The following is a 17,579-nucleotide window of genomic DNA, read 5'->3' as shown; positions in this document are numbered from 1 at the left end:
ATTTATTGAGCGTTTTTAGCATGAAGGGCTGTTGAATTTTGTCAAAGGCCTTTTCTGCATCTATTGAGATAATCATGTGGTTTTTGTCTTTGGTTCTGTTTATATGCTGGATTACGTTTATTGATTTGCGTATGTTGAACCAGCCTTGCATCCCAGGGATGAAGCCCACTTGATCATGGTGGATAAGCTTTTTGATGTGCTGCTGGATCCGGTATACCACACATCTACAGCCATCTGATCTTTGATAAACCTGAGAAAAACAAGAAATGGGGAAAGGATTCCCTATTTAATAAATGGTGCTGGGAAAATTGGCTAGCCGTAAGTAGAAAGCTGAAACTGGATCCTTTCCTTACTCCTTATATGAAAATTAATTCAAGATGGATTAGAGACTTAAATGTTAGACCTAATACCATAAAAACCCTAGAAGAAAACCTAGGGAATACCATTCAGGACATAGGCATGGGCAAGGACTTCATGTCTAAAACACCAAAAGCAATGGCAACAAAAGCCAAAATGGACAAATGGGATCTCATTAAACTAAAGAGCTTCTGCACAGCAAAAGAAACTACCATCAGAGTGAACAGGCAACCTATAGAATGGGAGAAAATTTTTGCAATCTACTCATCTCACAAAGGGCTAGTATCTTAACCTACAAAGAACTTAAACAAATTTACAAGAAAAAAACAACCCCATCAAAAAGTGGGCAAAGGATATGAACAGACATTTCTCAAAAGAGGACATTCATACAGCCAACAGACACATGAAAAAATGCTCATCATCACTGGCCATCAGAGAAATGCAAATCAAAACCACAATGAGATACCATCTCATACCAGTTAGAATGGCAATCATTAAAAAGTCAGGAAACAACAGGTGCTGGAGAGGATGTGGAGAAATAGGAACACTTTTACACTGTTGGTGGGACTGTAAACTAGTTCAACCATTATGGAAAACAGTATGGCGATTCCTCAAGGATCTAGAACTAGAAGTACCATATGACCCAGCCATCCCATTACTGGGTATATACCCAAAGGATTATAAATCATGCTGCTATAAAGACACATGCACACACATGTTTATTGCGGCACTATTCACAGTAACAAAGACTTGGAATCAACCCAAATGTCCATCAGTGACAGACTGGATTAAGAAAATGTGGCACATATACACCATGGAATACTATGCAGCCATAAAAAAGGATGAGTTCATGTCCTTTGTAGGGACATGGATGCAGCTGGAAACCATCATTCTCAGCAAACTATCACAAGAACAGAAAACCAAACACCGCATGTTCTCACTCATAGGTGGGAACTGAACAATGAGATCACTTGGACTCGGGAAGGGGAACATCACACACCAGGGCCTATCACGGGGAGCGGGGATGGGGGAGGGATTGCATTGGGAGTTATACCTGATGTAAATGACAAGTTGATGGGTGCTGACGAGTTGATGGGTGCAGCACACCAACATGGCACAAGTATACATATGTAACAAACCTGTACGTTATGCACATGTACCCTAGAACTTAAAGTATAATAAAAAAAATTTTAAAAAGGAAATGGAAATGTAAATATTTTATACATTAATAGTGAATTTCATAAGACATCCAAGAGCATGAGATAACATCTATGTAATGCTTTAATTTTAAATATTTCTGTTTGTATAGATATAAATTTATATAAAAATGCATAAAAGTGATAATGACATGCAAGTAAATATTTTTTGTCCTTAAAACACTGGCTATTCACTTGGCTATCCACTCAAAAACAAAAAACAAAATCGAAGTCCTAGTCTATAATAGATAATATATATTAAATAGATCCTGGATGCATTAAAATGTTTAAATCTAAAAATCAGTTATGTAAATATATAATCATAAACTGTAGGTGACAATATGCCCAATCAATATGACATTAGACTATTTTTATCACTGAAAGCTAAGAAGCTATAAAGTAAAATATAGATATAGTAGATCAGAAGAAAATGTTTTTGTATATCAAAGATACCACGAATAATACTAATAGTTACATATTCCTCTTTCACATTAAACTAAATACATAATCACTCTATAGGCATACTGGTAGACATGAAAAGAAGGTTCTTTGTACTTTATTTAAGCAAATAAGGGTGAGAAGTTAAAATGTTAAGTAAATAATGGATTCAGTAGTATGAATATATTGTCGTGTTCATGAATGTGGTATAGCATGTGGGAAGAAAACATGAGACACATTTGCAGATGACCGAAGATTGAAAAATACTGGTATAAAATTTAGGGTTTTTTTACAATTTCTTTAAATCAGCAAAAGGAAAATTAATTTAGATATACACTACATTAGTAGTAAACTGTAAATATATGTTACCATATATCTATATGGAAAGCCTTTATTTATAAAAGCAATGGAGACATTTATTAAATGCAGTGAAAGAAATCATGAGAAGTGCAGAATAGATTCCTAGGATGTGTTCTGTGGTTCATACACATTTAGACTTACCTACTTGTTAAGACCCAAAAAGATATTAAAGGCATACAATGACAAGTGTAGGCACATTATAGAGAATTAACTACTACTGTTAAGTTTAACCAAAATTTCACCTTTACTATATTTTTTAGGTGTGTGTGTATATACCTAAATACATATGTATGTGTATATATATGTATAAATAATATATATATTATTTTTAACCTCTTAAAGGATTAAGGTCTACAGGTATTTGATTTTCTTAATTGGCGAAGAGATAAAGAATACCACAGAGATTTGGGCATTTTGTCATATTTTCTTTTTACTGTACTGAACACTTCAAGCATGCTAGAAATAGTTGGTCCCACAGTGATATTAGAATGATCACAACATCTAACATAACACAGCAATGTGCAGCATTCAGAATTTTAAATTAATCTGAAGCATCAATATAAAAATGAAAAACTTAGTTTTAATTACTGCTTAAAGTTATTTAGTTACAGAAGCAAAAAAGGTCTGTAGCATTTTCAAAAGTACTGATTTAAAAAACGCCTAGGGGAAAATTTGATTTTTGTAGAGGAGACACCTTGGATGTTTGGAAATGTATTGCAGATATGAGAGCATGAATTCATGCATAGATCTTTACTCTGAAAGAATGGAATACCTTATAATAAAGTATCTTCAAGGAAATAAATACATCTTCTTCTCCAAAAAGGATTCTAGATCAATGTATAGTTTAGAGTGATGTGTCGATATAGCTGATTATAAGGATACTTTCGTAGGGGATGAGTCAGCAGAGATTTAGAAAAGAAAAACTCCTTGATACTGGCCCTGGCAATGATTTTTTTGGACATCACACCAAAAGCTCAGGCTACAAAAGCAAAAGAAAAATGAAGCTACATTAAGCTAAAAAGTTTCTGTATAGCAAAGAAAACAATCAATGATGTAAAGAGACACCTCCTAAATAAAAGAAAATATTTGGAAACCAATATCTGATAAGGAGATAATATCCAAAATATATAAAGAACTCACTCAAATCAAAAGCAGAAAAACAACTCAATTTAAAAATGGGGAAAGGACCTGAATACACATTTCCTCAAAGGAGATTTACAAATGGCCAACAGGTACATGGAAAGGTGATAGCACCAAGGAAATGCAAATCAAGACCACAACGTGATATCATCCCACATCTGTTATGATGGCTATTATCAAAAAGACAAAATATGACAAGCATTGGTGAGGATGTGGAGAGAAGGTTCCTCATGAATAGGTGAAAAAGGGTTTTGGGTGTCTCATTATCTTTCTCATGAGAGAGAATGAGAAGTTATAAGACTAAAGGTAGGTAGTATGTCAGAAAGAACATGAAGTGGTTGACTATTCCAAGTAAGGGGAGAGAAAGGCTTAACTAGTATCACACAATACAGGAGGAAGAACGTGTTATAAAGGAAGGGAAAAAAATGAATTGTAAGCCATTCTAACCGGAATAATGTTCTCTTAAAGGTGAATAGTAAGACAGGGCTTAGGAGTAAAGGATTTAGAGATGTGCTTAAAATGAATTCCAGATCTGCCACTTACTTATATGTAACCTTCAGAGTGGTTCTTGATCTCTCTGTGTCATAGGTTCTTTATTTGTAAAACCAGAAAAACAGAAATTGTGTAAATGTGCTGTTGTGAGGATTAAAATAATGTATTACAGCTCTTAGCATGATGTGTCACACGTGGGAAGACACTAAATGATAATTTATAATGTTATCATTTTGTTACTGTTCATAGAATAGCTTTACCTAGATATCCTGATGAAGTACAGTTCTGTGTCCCAAGTAAAAATAAGAGCATCCTGTATCAATAGCAAATATAAAGAAAATGCTTTCAAGAAATGTGGCAGTAGATGGTGGCACAGATTGTGTGAGGGTCTCCGCAGCATTTTTGCAGCGAGTCATAAACTTACAGAGAGAGGGAGACTTTGGGCCATATGATCTAGGAGTTCCCTTTCAATTCTAAAAGTGTCTTTCTAAATCTAAAGAAATGTCCGACAAATTCTAGCTAAGACTTTATATTGACAAAATGAAAAAATTAAATATAAACTTCTTAATTTAACTGTATATATTTTTTCAAGGTAAGACATCAGAATAATACTAGTTGGTTTTTAACTGCTCACTGTTCAGAAATAACAAAAGGGAAAGGAATTTTTCCCATTATCACTCTTGTTTTTCTGGAAACTCTAACTGATGTAATTAGAAAACTAACTGAATCATTATAACTTGCCTACATGGAAATCCCAAGAAAATAAACTGAAAGCTATTAGAACTAAGAAGAATTATAACAAGGGTAGAAGATACAAAGAAAATCTACAGAAATTAATAGATTCCTATATGGCAGCAATAAATAGATAACAAAATGAGTATTTTGTCTCATACATAATGCAATGAAAATAATTATTTAGAAACAAAGTTAAGGAATGTGCAAGGTTTAAATGGAGACAATTATAAGATTTTAGGAAGAGCAAGAATGGACAACCAAATAGATAAAAATAGATAATTTCCCCTGGGGGGAGATAAAATGTTGTAAATATTTAAATTCTACCCAAATTTATTTATAGCTGTAGTATAATTCTCATCAAAATCTTAATGGAATTTTATTGTTAACCTAAAAATAATTATCCTAAGGCTTATAAGGAAAATTAAAAATGTGATTATCCGTGATCATTTTTAAAAGAACAGCTATGTAGAGGGAGTATGTTGCAACTAAGATAGCCTCAAAATACTCTAAGTTCATAACAGCTAAAAGAGTAAAACACTATTTTCAAGCCCAAGACTTGAAAAAAAAATGAAATAGTAGAAGATACACCCTGAAGACCTAAGGATGTTTAAGAATTTAATATAGAACAAAAGGTGTTCTTTTCTGTCATTAAAGAATGATTAATTCATAAATGATGCTAAATCAAGTAGTTAACCATTTGGAAGAGAAAAAAGTATAGATTACTGTTCCTCTGTATTTAACAGCCCAAAGTAATTTCCATGTAGAGAAAGATGTAAATGCAAACCTCAAATATTTCTGTCACGTTGAGGTAGAGTGACTTAAACATTATTGTGAGGAAATACTCATGAGTATGTATAAAGACTTGCATTAGCTCTGAGGATTTTGTTTTGACTTACAATGACAGTGAAAACTTGAAAAGGTTTAAATATTTAACAATGAACGTTAAGTTTAGGTTAGGTCAAATATTCATACAGCAGAATATTATGCAACCAGAAAGAGAAAAAAGAAGGGAGGATGAAAGGAAGGGAAGGGGAGACTAAGGTCCATATTTTAATAATAAATATTATTTATAAGCTCATAACAATAATTATATATGTGTAGTAGTCTCTTTTCACACTGCTATAAAGACTGCTTGAGACTGGGTAATTTATAAAGGAAAAGAGGTTTAATTGACTCACAGTTCAGCATGGTTGGGGAGGTCTCAGGAAAGTTACAATCATGGTGGAAGGAGAATGCGAAGCAAGGCACCTTCTTCACAAGGCGGCAGGAAGAAATGTCAAGCAAAGGAGGAAGAGGCCCTTATAAAACCATCAGATCTTGTGAGAACTCAATCACTATCATGAGAACAGCATGAGGGAAACTGCTCTCATGATCCAATTACCTCCACCTAGTCTCTGGACACGTGGAAATTATGGGGATTAGGTAGATTATAATTCTTGATGAAATTTGGATGGGGACACAAAGCCTAACCATATCAGTATGTGTGCATAACCAAATATACACCTAAAAGCAATAAAGAGATACAACAAAATATTGACAGGGATCAAGGCATTAAAATTAACCTGCTTTCTTGTGTTTATTTCTCTCATATATGTTGTTAATTTTCATTAAAAAGCATGCACTTATTCTAAATAGAATATAGGTGTTTAAAAATCCTATTTGATACTCATAACAAAACCATTCCTGTGCAATAGGCAAATTTTTATGAAGAGAAAAGAATAATAAGATGACAATGTGGTCCTGTGATAAAGATTAAAAGTATTTTAGTTTTCTAAGTTCAAGAAAAAAGGCCTAAGAAGACATGGAATATCTCATTTTATATAGCTGGAATGTTATCACACTAAATTGTCTTTATCAAAAGATCAAGTCTCCATTTCCAAAGAAGACTGGCAGGAGAGAAAAGGTCCAATAGCCGCAAAAGAAAGTATATCTAGATATTTGGGTGAAAATAGAAATTAATTGCTAAAGATGCCTAATTATCATTTGATCAGTTGTATGTACCAGTAGTAGCACTCAAAATAATTACTATATAGGCTTTAACGTTAACTTGAAAGCAAGCAACTAAAAATGAAGCATAATAGCTAGGAAAATAGGCAACATCATATTTCATAGATTACATAAATTCTTCCAGTCCTTCATCTCTATTGCTACAAGGGATATCCTTATAAAGCCACATTTTAATCTCAGAATAAAATCCATTTTGTATTTCATTCCTTACGCTTGCATCATTATATTCATAGTGTCAAAAGAAGTACCATTGGATAGAGGGTATATGCATGATCCTAAAGAGAAATATGGGTCTTAAGCCAGGAGATATTCCTTATTTACACTGGAAGGGATAGACCACAGATACTAATCATTTTCAAAGGGTGCACAGTAATGAGGAAAGAAATCTGTTTCCTCAGGATTTTCATTAGTAAAATTTGGGGCACGGTGTAGAAAATGCATTGCATTGGGGCACCTCACAATTCTGAGGTTTTACAGCAGCTACATAAATGAAAATTCAAGTAGAGGGCTGGATGTATCTTTATTAGCACCCTGTCAAAGGTACAGAGGGATTTTGGCAGGAAAGACATCTGTGCAACAGCATGCAGCTTTTACATTCCCACAAGTTGAAATTGATGGAAATGTATTGACATGCCTGGCTTCTTTCCTTTTTATTTCTTGTGAGGGAAAGTCTCTCTCTTTCTCCCTCTTTTCCTCCCTCTTCTCTATTTCTGTCCAAAGCCTTTATTCAGTTGATATTTTTGTTACCTAAAACTTAAAACCTCCAAACTACAATCGACACATAGGTAACTCATTCTATTAAGATATTTGTATAAGCTTTGCTGAGGCACTTATATAAGGTGTTTGAACAGCAGTCTAAGAGTGACCAGTAAAATAACTTTTAGTGGCTATGTAGTCAGTGATGTGAACAGAAGTCAGCCTGGATTCCATTAATCTACTGGCCTTCCTATTTAATGCTTATTTAAAAAATATTTTAGTAATAATTCAGCAAAGCATCATAGTTGTGAGTGTTTTATAGCTTTGTGACCTGAGGCAAGGTAATATTCTTCCAAACCTCAATTTTCTCCCTTGTAAAACAAGTTAATAATACTACAATGTAGTCTCATGTAATATTGTATAGTACGGTTCACAGTATTTGCTGATGATTAGATAAACCAATGTGTATAAAACTGTTAGAACATGACTAGTACAAAATAAAGAGTTGGATAAAGAGTACATATTATTTTGAAAGCAGTAATGATAGGAATATGTAAAAATATTTTTTTGCCATGGGATAATATGGAGAATGTTCGTGATGACGTGCAGCAGAGAACTTGGAAATCAAATTGGGGAATCGATAACTTTAGTAAGGAAAAACATACCATTCTTTATTTTGGATGATTATTACTCCCATGTATTAAACACCCACTCTGTTCCAGACGTCATGCAAAGCAATGCACATTCATTTTCCCTGTTTCTCAGAACAACTTGTTATTAGTAATGTCACCAACTCATTCAAGTGAAATAGCTTCATCAAATTAAACACTAGCAAACAGAAATGCCAAACTCTGATCCCATATCTTGTCAATACCAAATCCTATTTTACTTTGCACTAAACCTCACTATAATTGAGAAGTTGCTCAGGTAAAAAGATCCATCAGGAGACATGTAGGCTTTCTCACACTGGCTTTGAATTAAGTCAGGGGTAGAAAGCCTGCCCTCCAATGGTCATAGAGCAGAACTGCATCATGAACTGGCTGCATGGAAAATGGTGGGTCGTCTGATTTCAGGGCCACAGGACTTTAATGCTGACCTAGAAATGTTGGTGGAGAAACGATCTTTATGGAGGCGATAACTAACCTTAAATGATGGCAAATGGGTACACTTTAGGCAAACTACAAAGGAAGGAAATAAATGGGTTAATAGTAGAATTTTCAGGGCTCGATGAATCAACTTGAGCGTGGCTTTACCATATTTGAGCTACGATGGACTTTTGGGCTTAGTCTGAGAAAAGATCAACTGGCCTTTGGACACCTGAAAAACCTTTTGTGATAATACAGAGATAAGTCCTGGGAGAGTTTGTAAGCAGAATGTTGTCAGAGTTGATAATTCTTACGTGAAAATTAATTGTGCCACTCATTATCTATTGCTTGATAGAATTAAGACAAAGAAGGGGACAAAGGTTACCATGCTTTGCAGAGGTAACTAGCATAGGAGTTCTGAAGTTAGGATCTTAGCCAGATTTCTCATCTGTGATTACTTCGGGCTGGCCTTAGGCCACCTGAGACCCCAGGCAGACATTTTTTTGCAGCTCTTTTCATATATATAATTTAATTTAGCAAAGTAGATGTGTTAGGACTACTCACATAGCCCAATTTCCAATGATCCTAAGAAATAAATACTACAGCAGCTGAGGGAGATAATTTGATTTTTTTTAAGGGGCCTGTGGAGTCCTAAGATGATCCTTATAGGCAAAAGTTCTAGAGCTCTTCAGGACATTTGGTGAATGCCATGTGGGGTAGAGGTCAGAGGGTTCTCTGAAGGAAAAAGATAGAAATCAGAGGCCCTTGTGGACTCTACTCAGACAGTACTGCCAGCTCTCTCCCAGAAGCCAAAAGAAAATTTGGAAAATATTGAGGAAAGCCTGTCAATGTGCAAAGACCACTAGAGTAAATGCCTCGGGGGTGGAGAATTTCCCTTGCCTGGGGCCAAGGGTATTACTGAGCTACTTTAAAATGTTCTTGTGAAGAATAAATTAGATAATACTTGTGACTTACTTAGATATTTCCTTGGAGACCATCCGCAATCAATCAATGTTAGATGGCTAATGATATCCACCCAGTATTCACAAGCTGTGTCAACTAAACCAATCTTTATATACACTCCAGTTAGGTTGTTGTATTTTTATTTCCATTGGTGTATAAGTAGTAAAGCATGATTCACCATGTTTCATACAATGGTCATAAATCTTTTTCTTCTAAACAACCATGACCCTGACCTTGGAAATTCCCATGCTAACCTCGTTCCCTTATTCCTAAGAGAAGGAAATAAAAAGGCAAGACGCTAAAGTCAATATCAATACTTTCGTGCTGCTAAGAAGTAGATGATTGCATTTAGGTGGTCTAAAATTACATGGTGGTGTTTGGCAATACATATATCCCCTTTGCAGCCCTGTATTTTAAGTAAATTGTCATAATATAAGTGAGTCTCTTATATCCTGATGGCGTACTCTCATATGGTGCTTTCTTGTCTTTACAGATCCCCCAGATTAGTTATGCATCAACGGCACCTGAGCTAAGTGATGACCGACGCTACGACTTCTTCTCTCGCGTGGTGCCACCCGATTCCTTCCAAGCCCAGGCCATGGTAGACATTGTAAAGGCCCTAGGCTGGAATTATGTGTCTACTCTCGCATCTGAAGGAAGTTATGGAGAGAAAGGTGTGGAATCCTTCACGCAGATTTCCAAAGAGGCAGGTAGGATGAGATTGCTCTGATCAAGTTGGCTCTCTTCAAATGTCTGTGGCTTGTAGAGTTCTCTTCAGACTTCATTAAATGAACACTACAGACTCTTACATTCCCAGAGTCCTGTGAGTTACCTGTAACGTCTTCATTTGTAAGACTTTGTTGTTTTTGGAGAGATTTTCGAAGTTGTGAAACTGAGATCCCTTGAGTACTAATAGAATAAATGAAGAAAAAAAGTATATATCTTACTTCTGCCTAATGGGTAATAAGGTGGATTCTAGCCTGTGTATGAAAACGTGGGAAAATGTGGCTGGATGTACCTCCCCATGAAGACTCTTCCTCTCTGCCTCTCTCCAAAATGGAGAGAATAATTTAGAATTATGTGAATGCAATCACGGTGTCACTTTGATTTGAAGAATACCTGCAATTCCTCTGAATGACTTGGCCAAAACAAAAGTAAATAAGTTATCCAGGCAGTAGAATGTATTTAGACAAACAGTCTTTCAAACTTGAGATTATTTTGAGACAGTTCTCTTTAGCAGCACTTGGAGAGGATTCTCTTAACGTTTGTTTATTTAGCTCAGATTGGAGGTAATGGGTTCAAATATTTGGCCAGCTGTCTTCCAGTAGGCAGATTTTGAAAAATGAGACAAAATTATCTCACTTAAAAATTTTGACAGTAAGTATTTGGGTTTCCCCATATGGATGTATTGGATATGGTAAATACATACAAATATGTATGCTTAGATATTCCCATACTGTTCTTATGTTAAAATTGGGTGCTCAGTGTTGTAAGCATTTCATGCAATTTAAATTGTTATTTACCAGAACAGTTTACTGACCATAAAAGCAAACAAACAAGCAAAGCAATAGAAAGAGAGCTCCGTGTTATGAGGAAAGATGTCATAAATTGTGAAGATACAGCTTTGAGTATTTGACTGTCAGATTACGGATATACTCAGAAGTATAGTGCTTCCGGATATGGATGATGCTAAAATAAAGAAACTAGGGCTTGTTTATAAATCTCATGTTTTTAATTCAGTGCATTGTTAGCTGTAATTTCAGAACGTCACAGGAGATCTGGGAAGATCTGTGAAATTCTTATTCTCTTCCTTCTGACTTAACACAGCTGACTAGATAGCTTCTAATCATTGTCAAGTCTCGCTCTAACCACCATTTCTGGGTTCAGATGCAACACTCACAAAAACTTCCTTTGTTTTGCTGGGTTGGTCTTACATTTCTAGTGTCTTCTCCCACAGCACCTATCACAGGTTAGTATAATTTCTTGTTTGTTTGTTTGTTTTTCCATCTAATCTTCATGACTATAGGAGACCATGTCTGTCTCATTTTCTACTATGGCCCCAGGTGCTACATTCCTAAGGGACACATTTATGCTACAATTCAGTTAGAGACTTTCTGATTAGGAAAGAAATCTTAACTCTGGTCTTGTGGCATGCTGTGATTTATAGGACTCATTAACAATTGACTTCATAAATCCCCAAAGAGGTATCTAATCACTTTTGATGCCTATGTTTTTCTTTCTTTCTTTGTTTTTCTGAATCCTGCCTTGATCAAACTAAGGCTGGAGGCTGACTTAGAAAAATATCTAAAATAGCAGGATAGAATAAAATAGACAAAATAAGATGAAAAGAAAATATGGGTAAAATAGTAAGATAAAGCTTAGAGATAAAGGGCAGATACCATTTTGCACTATATCGTTGTTAAAAGTGAGCCTCAAATTTAACACTCAAGTTTAAACTGGATGAAGCAAAGGAAGAACACTGCCCATTCTGTTACAGGATTTACAGTGTTCATAAGGTCAAAATCATGTTGATTATTCCTTGCCTTGGGATCAAGACAGATGTTTGCTCTGGGTCTGTATAAAAAACTATATTCTATAGACAGGTCAACAGTGACTTTCACATGGTTGTTTATTCCTGGTGTCATTTGGTGGAACCTTAAGACATTAATATCTGAGTTTGCTATTAAATGTAATGACTCTTCTAAAAGGAGAAGCTCTTATAATATGATCTGAACTCCCTAGCTCATCTTTTTAGCTAATCCTATGTTGAAAAGCCCCAGCTAAAAAATAAAGATTCTATCAATGGCAGCCATTTTGGATGAAATATTTCCATCCTAGAGCCTTTCCCCTTGAGGATGGGAGTAGCTAAAAAGCCAGCTGGTGCTGCAGAAATGCAAGGAAACAGTGAATGTTTAGGTGATGTCTTGAAAATTAATACCTCTTCAACGTATTAATAATAAGTAGTATGGTATTTGTTGTATATATATAGTAAGTATTTAATACGTATTCTTCTTTTATACATATTATAGTATTTGGCATGTATTTATAAAAAGTAATAAGTATCCTTCTTTTATATGTATTATGGTATCTGGTATGTATTTATAATAAAATGCATTGGAACTATATCACATGTGCAAGTGATTTAGACACATGAACTTATGTGCTTAGCAAATACCCTTCCTTTTCAATTAGAAGAAAGGAAGAAAGAAAGGAAAGAAAGAGAGGAAATTAGTTTAAATGATGTGGAGTAAGTCTACTCAGTGTTTGTATGGCCTCGAGCAAACATGAAATACACTCAGTGAGTTTCATTTCTGTGGGCCTCTCGTAATGCGTGCATCTTGCTGCTGCAAAGGTGATTCTGGTGTTTAAAGACACACATCCCATGACCTCTAAAAAGAATCCATTTCCTTCCTCTGATGTTCAGTTGAAGAAATAATCTATATTCCAGTTCCAAAAAAATAACAATATAAAAGAAAAACTTATCTATTGGAATTTCTGGACAGTATACATGGTTAGGGAATTCTCCAGGGTAATTTTAAATGTTCACTTTTTTCTTTACCTGCGAACTCACCCTCACAAAAGAGACAAACCCAATGTTTATGGGTACGTGAGGTGATGTGGCACAAAAATAAATAAGCACACTGGTTATGGTGTCAGAAAGACCTGGATTTGAATAATGGACTCCATCACTCTCTTATTTTAGCTATTTTGACACAGGTTTTAACTTTTCAAGCCTAAACTTCCTCATAGAAAGAATGAAATTAATGATTTCTGCTTCCCCAGGTTGGTAGAATATATAAAATGGTGCATGGGGAAGCATTTAATACCCAGCAATATCTGATTACAGTGCATCACACTGGCTCCCTATAAATAAGGAGACTGGTTGGTTGAGTCTGAAAATTTTGAAAATAACTTGAGTAATAGATGTTATCTGCCTTGAGTTGTAATTAGAGGGTTATTTTTAAAGCTCTTTCTATTCTTATTAACATGCTGTCACGATGTAAGATGGATATGAAGAAAAGGAAGTGAACTATTTGCATTGTCCTATGTAGAATATGTGTATGTGTGTGTATATATATGTGTTTGTGTGTGTGTGAGAGAGAGAGCAAAAAGAGAGAGAGGGTGCATAGACTCAATGGTGTTGTTTCTGTGTACTGCTGGCAGGTTGGAAGCATTTACTTCCATTGTTTCTGAACAGTTTGAAGATTGTGATTCTTTTCCTCTATAAAGGGCCTCACCCTTTTAAAAGGCTTTAGCTTCAAAATTTACTTTAGACTTAAATTCTGAGGCAGAGGCTACTTATAAACCAGAGCCGAAAGCATCTCCACCATGCACACAGTCACAGTGCACGGATGAGCACCTCTTCATCATTTACTGATAGAACAAACCAAGACAATGGTGTCAGAGAAAATAAGCCATCCTTTAACAGAGGCCATGTAATTGTTTAAAACATGGAAGTCTAGGCACATTTTCACTAAGCTGTGAAAGAAAACCTCAATACTTATTCTTTCAAGTATAGTCCAGCAGATTTAAATATGCATGGATGCTGTTCCTTGTTGAACTTTCAAAGAGAACTGTAACATGATTTTCTCAGATGATGAGGTTTTGTAAAACAGGTTTTGTAAAATTTGCATAAATTGCCCTGTTTATTTGAATGAATTCACATGCAATAGCAACAAAGGCAATTTATTTCTTAATATTGCAGGCAATGAAAGAAAATCCACTCTCAATGAGCTTTAAAATTCAGGTCAAGAAAAACGACATAAATTAGACATTAAAAACTCCTTTATCTAAGTGAGGGTCAAGGTAAATGTTTATGATAGCATGTGGCACTAATAAATTCCAGATTCTTTTAACCAAATCTGATTCAAACACTGTAAAACTAAGGACTACATATGTGACTCTTACAGTCCATCAGACTATTTCCAGGAAAATCTCGTGAATACTGCTTGACAATGTAACACAAATAGTAACAATTGTTACTGCTATGCTGCCATCATACATGTGGATTTCTCAAAACCTAAAAGAACTATCCTTTTGGTATTTTATGGTGATCACTTGACATAGTTGTATTTCAATTGTTCTTATAAAGTGGTTATTATTATTCAGATGAATTCTGGAATTTATTTTTAATTAATACTTTATCATAGCCTAGCATATTCTTTCCTAAAATACTTAGAGGAAGATTTGATTAACTGTTATTAACTATTATTCAGTCTTCAGTTCTTTAGACCTCAAGCTCTATTAAAAATACAAAAATTAGCCAAACGTGATGGCGTGCGCCTATAATCCCAGCTACTGGGGAAGCCAAGGCAGGGGAACTGCTTGAACGCAGGAGGTGGAGGTTGCAGTGAGTCGAAATTGTGCCACTGCACTTCAGCCTGGGAGACAGAGCAAGACTTCATCTCTTAAAAAAAAAAAAAAAAAAAAAAAAAAAAAAAAAAAAAGAGCCAGATGGATTTTCCTACTATGGAATTTCAGAGGACTGTATGCCTCTCTCCTTCACAGATACAATGTTCTATGTTGTTGTGTGCATTTGCCCATTGTCAGTCTTTGCCAATTTACTTTAAGCTCCATGAGGGCAAGGACATTTTCCTGTGTTTCCATTATCAAAGATAATTTCTAGTACATAGAAGGCAGTCAGTCATTATTTCTTAACAGAAGGAAGAATTGTATTTTTCCCCTTTGCCTTTTAGGAAAAAAGGAAGCATGTAGAGAAAGACCTTACGATATGTAATTTTGCTAGAAGGCCATAAAATATTATATCCTAGATCTGAATTTACACCATTATTTCCTCTCACCATTCCTATATAAAATTGATAGCAGTATGGGGCAACCAGGCTGTAATTCCTAATACCATCATCTATATTGAATTCTGTTTTTGTTTTTCTTTTCTTGCTGTCTATGTCAGGGTGGTTATGGAAAACTGACACATTTTAAAACTAAGTAGATTATTTTCCTAATGAGGTATTTGGTGATTCTAGCTTAAATATAGATATTAAACATTTGAGAACTCAATTTTAAGACACAAAAATCACAAAATTCTTATAATGTCATTTATCTTTAGGTACATTTAAAACTAAACTGTAAGTTCCTGAAGAAAGACTGCATTTTATTTGTTTTGGGAACCTCAGTGGTTAGCACAACATTTTAGCTTTTAACTCGTGCTTCATTTGTTAGCACCTCTTGAGTATGTCCCCTTCCCCCATCATTACAGTGACCTCTGAGACCCTCTTAATTCACCTTCATTTATAGCTATCATTATCCATTCTTCCAGAATAATCCCTCCAAGACCTTGATATAAGAATGTCTTGTTACTTTCAAAGAAAGTATCTCATTATGTGGAATAATTTAGTTGAAGTCATGCTTATGCCCCATTCTTTAAAATGTTTCTTTGATCCCTTTTTAAAATATGTTTTGAATCTTTGAAAGAAAATGCTAATTCCTGAGGTACTAATCTAACCTCATTTCCAGTGTTCAAGTCATCTTGCCATCATCCCTATCAGAGAACTTTGTAAAGCCCCTGTAATAAACATGCAAGTGGCCATCTCACAGATTATTCCATCCATGGTTTCTTTGTTTATCAAAAATTGAAATCATAGCCACGTGCAGTGGCTCACAGCTATAATCCCAGCACTTTGGGAGGCTGAGGTGGGCAGAACACTTGAGGCCAGGAATTCGAGACCAGCCTGACCAACATGGTGAAACCCTGTCCCTACTAAAAATATAAAACTTAGGCAGGTGTGATGACATGAGCCTGTGGTCCCAGCGACTTGGAAGGCTTCCCTCTTTTAGAAGAAACTGCCGCAGTTCCCAGTAAGCTTTGTACTGTGGATTTTTTTTTTTTTTTTTTTTTTGACTTTGATTCTGACAACTGAGCCCCGTTTGTTTCTGCTTATTTTCTGATTTTGTTTCCCTTTCCTTCCAACGGATTCTGTTTATTATCCCTTATAACTTAAATTATTTTTCTGCTTAATCTAGACATTATTGACTTCTGTTGTCTGCCTTCAACCTTCATGAATATAACCAGGGGTGTCTGTGAGTTCCACAGCACCCTATTTAAACTCTATCATGGACTTTGTTGTATTTCATTGTAATCATCTGCCTAGTTATCCTCTCTCATTAAAGAGTAAAATTCTTGAGGCTAGACGGTATGCTACATTTGATTTTCAGCACTCAATATCCAGAGCCGTGCCCAACAGAGACTAGGTTCAATAAATGCATGTTGAATTTAAAAATAATGTATTAGTCATATAAGTGGTGATGTCTTTGAGGCTGTAGTGGATACAGTAAAGCTGTTGAAAGTTTTTCTAATTTGAATTTTCTGAAGTGATCATTGGTCTGCTATAATTAACTTTATAGGAGGGAAAAATGGGACAAGAAATCTGGTGACATGACTTGTACTTATGCAATATGTATCAGAATACCTTCTTTATGGTAGGTCCTATTTCAGGGTAATAATGATAAATAATAATTCTAGTAGAGACAACAACAGGACAAAAAACTCTCTGTTTTCAAATAGTAGAATTACATATTTAGAGCAATGAACACAGCCTGGTTAGGGCATACTACAAGGAAAGATTCTGAAAGAAGGTAGATCTTAACTAAATCCCAAAGGTAAGTAGATGTTAACCAGACAAAGCTGACCTAAAGAGGTTTGTGGAGGACACGCTTGGAAGAGAGAAGCATGTTAAAAGTCCAAAATAAAATTGCTTGATAATATTTAAATACTTGAATGTTGTAAGAGAAATACTATTGCTTTGAAAAATTGTGTGAATCTTGAATTAATATGATGGAAAACTCTCTTCCAAGCAATGTAGCCATTCCAAAAGAATTTCTGGCTTTTGAACCAAGAGCATCGGGTTGTGGCCCTAATGCCTCCAATAACTCATTGGGAACTACCATATTGTTTCTCTGGGTTGGAAAGTCATCACATATTAATTGAGAAAACTAGTCTTTCTTGGGTCAGACAATTCTCAGATGTTTATCTTCCTAATTACAAAGGATGGGTTTCTCCCAAGCTATGGCTTGTCATTGTTGCCATGGGACTAGAAATAGATAGTGACAGGGTATTTTTGCTGGATGAGAAAATAGACAGTGAAAACTCGTA

At 35.1% G+C, this 17,579-nt stretch overlaps 1 protein-coding gene across 3 annotated transcripts in view; it reads left to right on the top strand.

Annotated features, from left to right (window-relative positions):
- GRM7 (glutamate metabotropic receptor 7) overlaps positions 1–17,579 on the top strand; it is an 899,796-nt gene that overhangs the window by 265,045 nt on the left and 617,172 nt on the right. For all 3 annotated transcript variants that reach the window (XM_007985083.3, XM_073009908.1, XM_073009909.1), the window contains exon 2: positions 9,963–10,179. In XM_007985083.3, coding sequence (XP_007983274.1) covers positions 9,963–10,179 — 217 coding nt within the window. The remainder of the gene's footprint in view (positions 1–9,962; positions 10,180–17,579) is intronic.

Source organism: Chlorocebus sabaeus, chromosome 22 (assembly GCF_047675955.1).
Source record: "Chlorocebus sabaeus isolate Y175 chromosome 22, mChlSab1.0.hap1, whole genome shotgun sequence".
NCBI lineage: Eukaryota > Metazoa > Chordata > Mammalia > Primates > Cercopithecidae > Chlorocebus > Chlorocebus sabaeus.
This window is presented reverse-complemented; position numbering and strand designations above follow the sequence as displayed.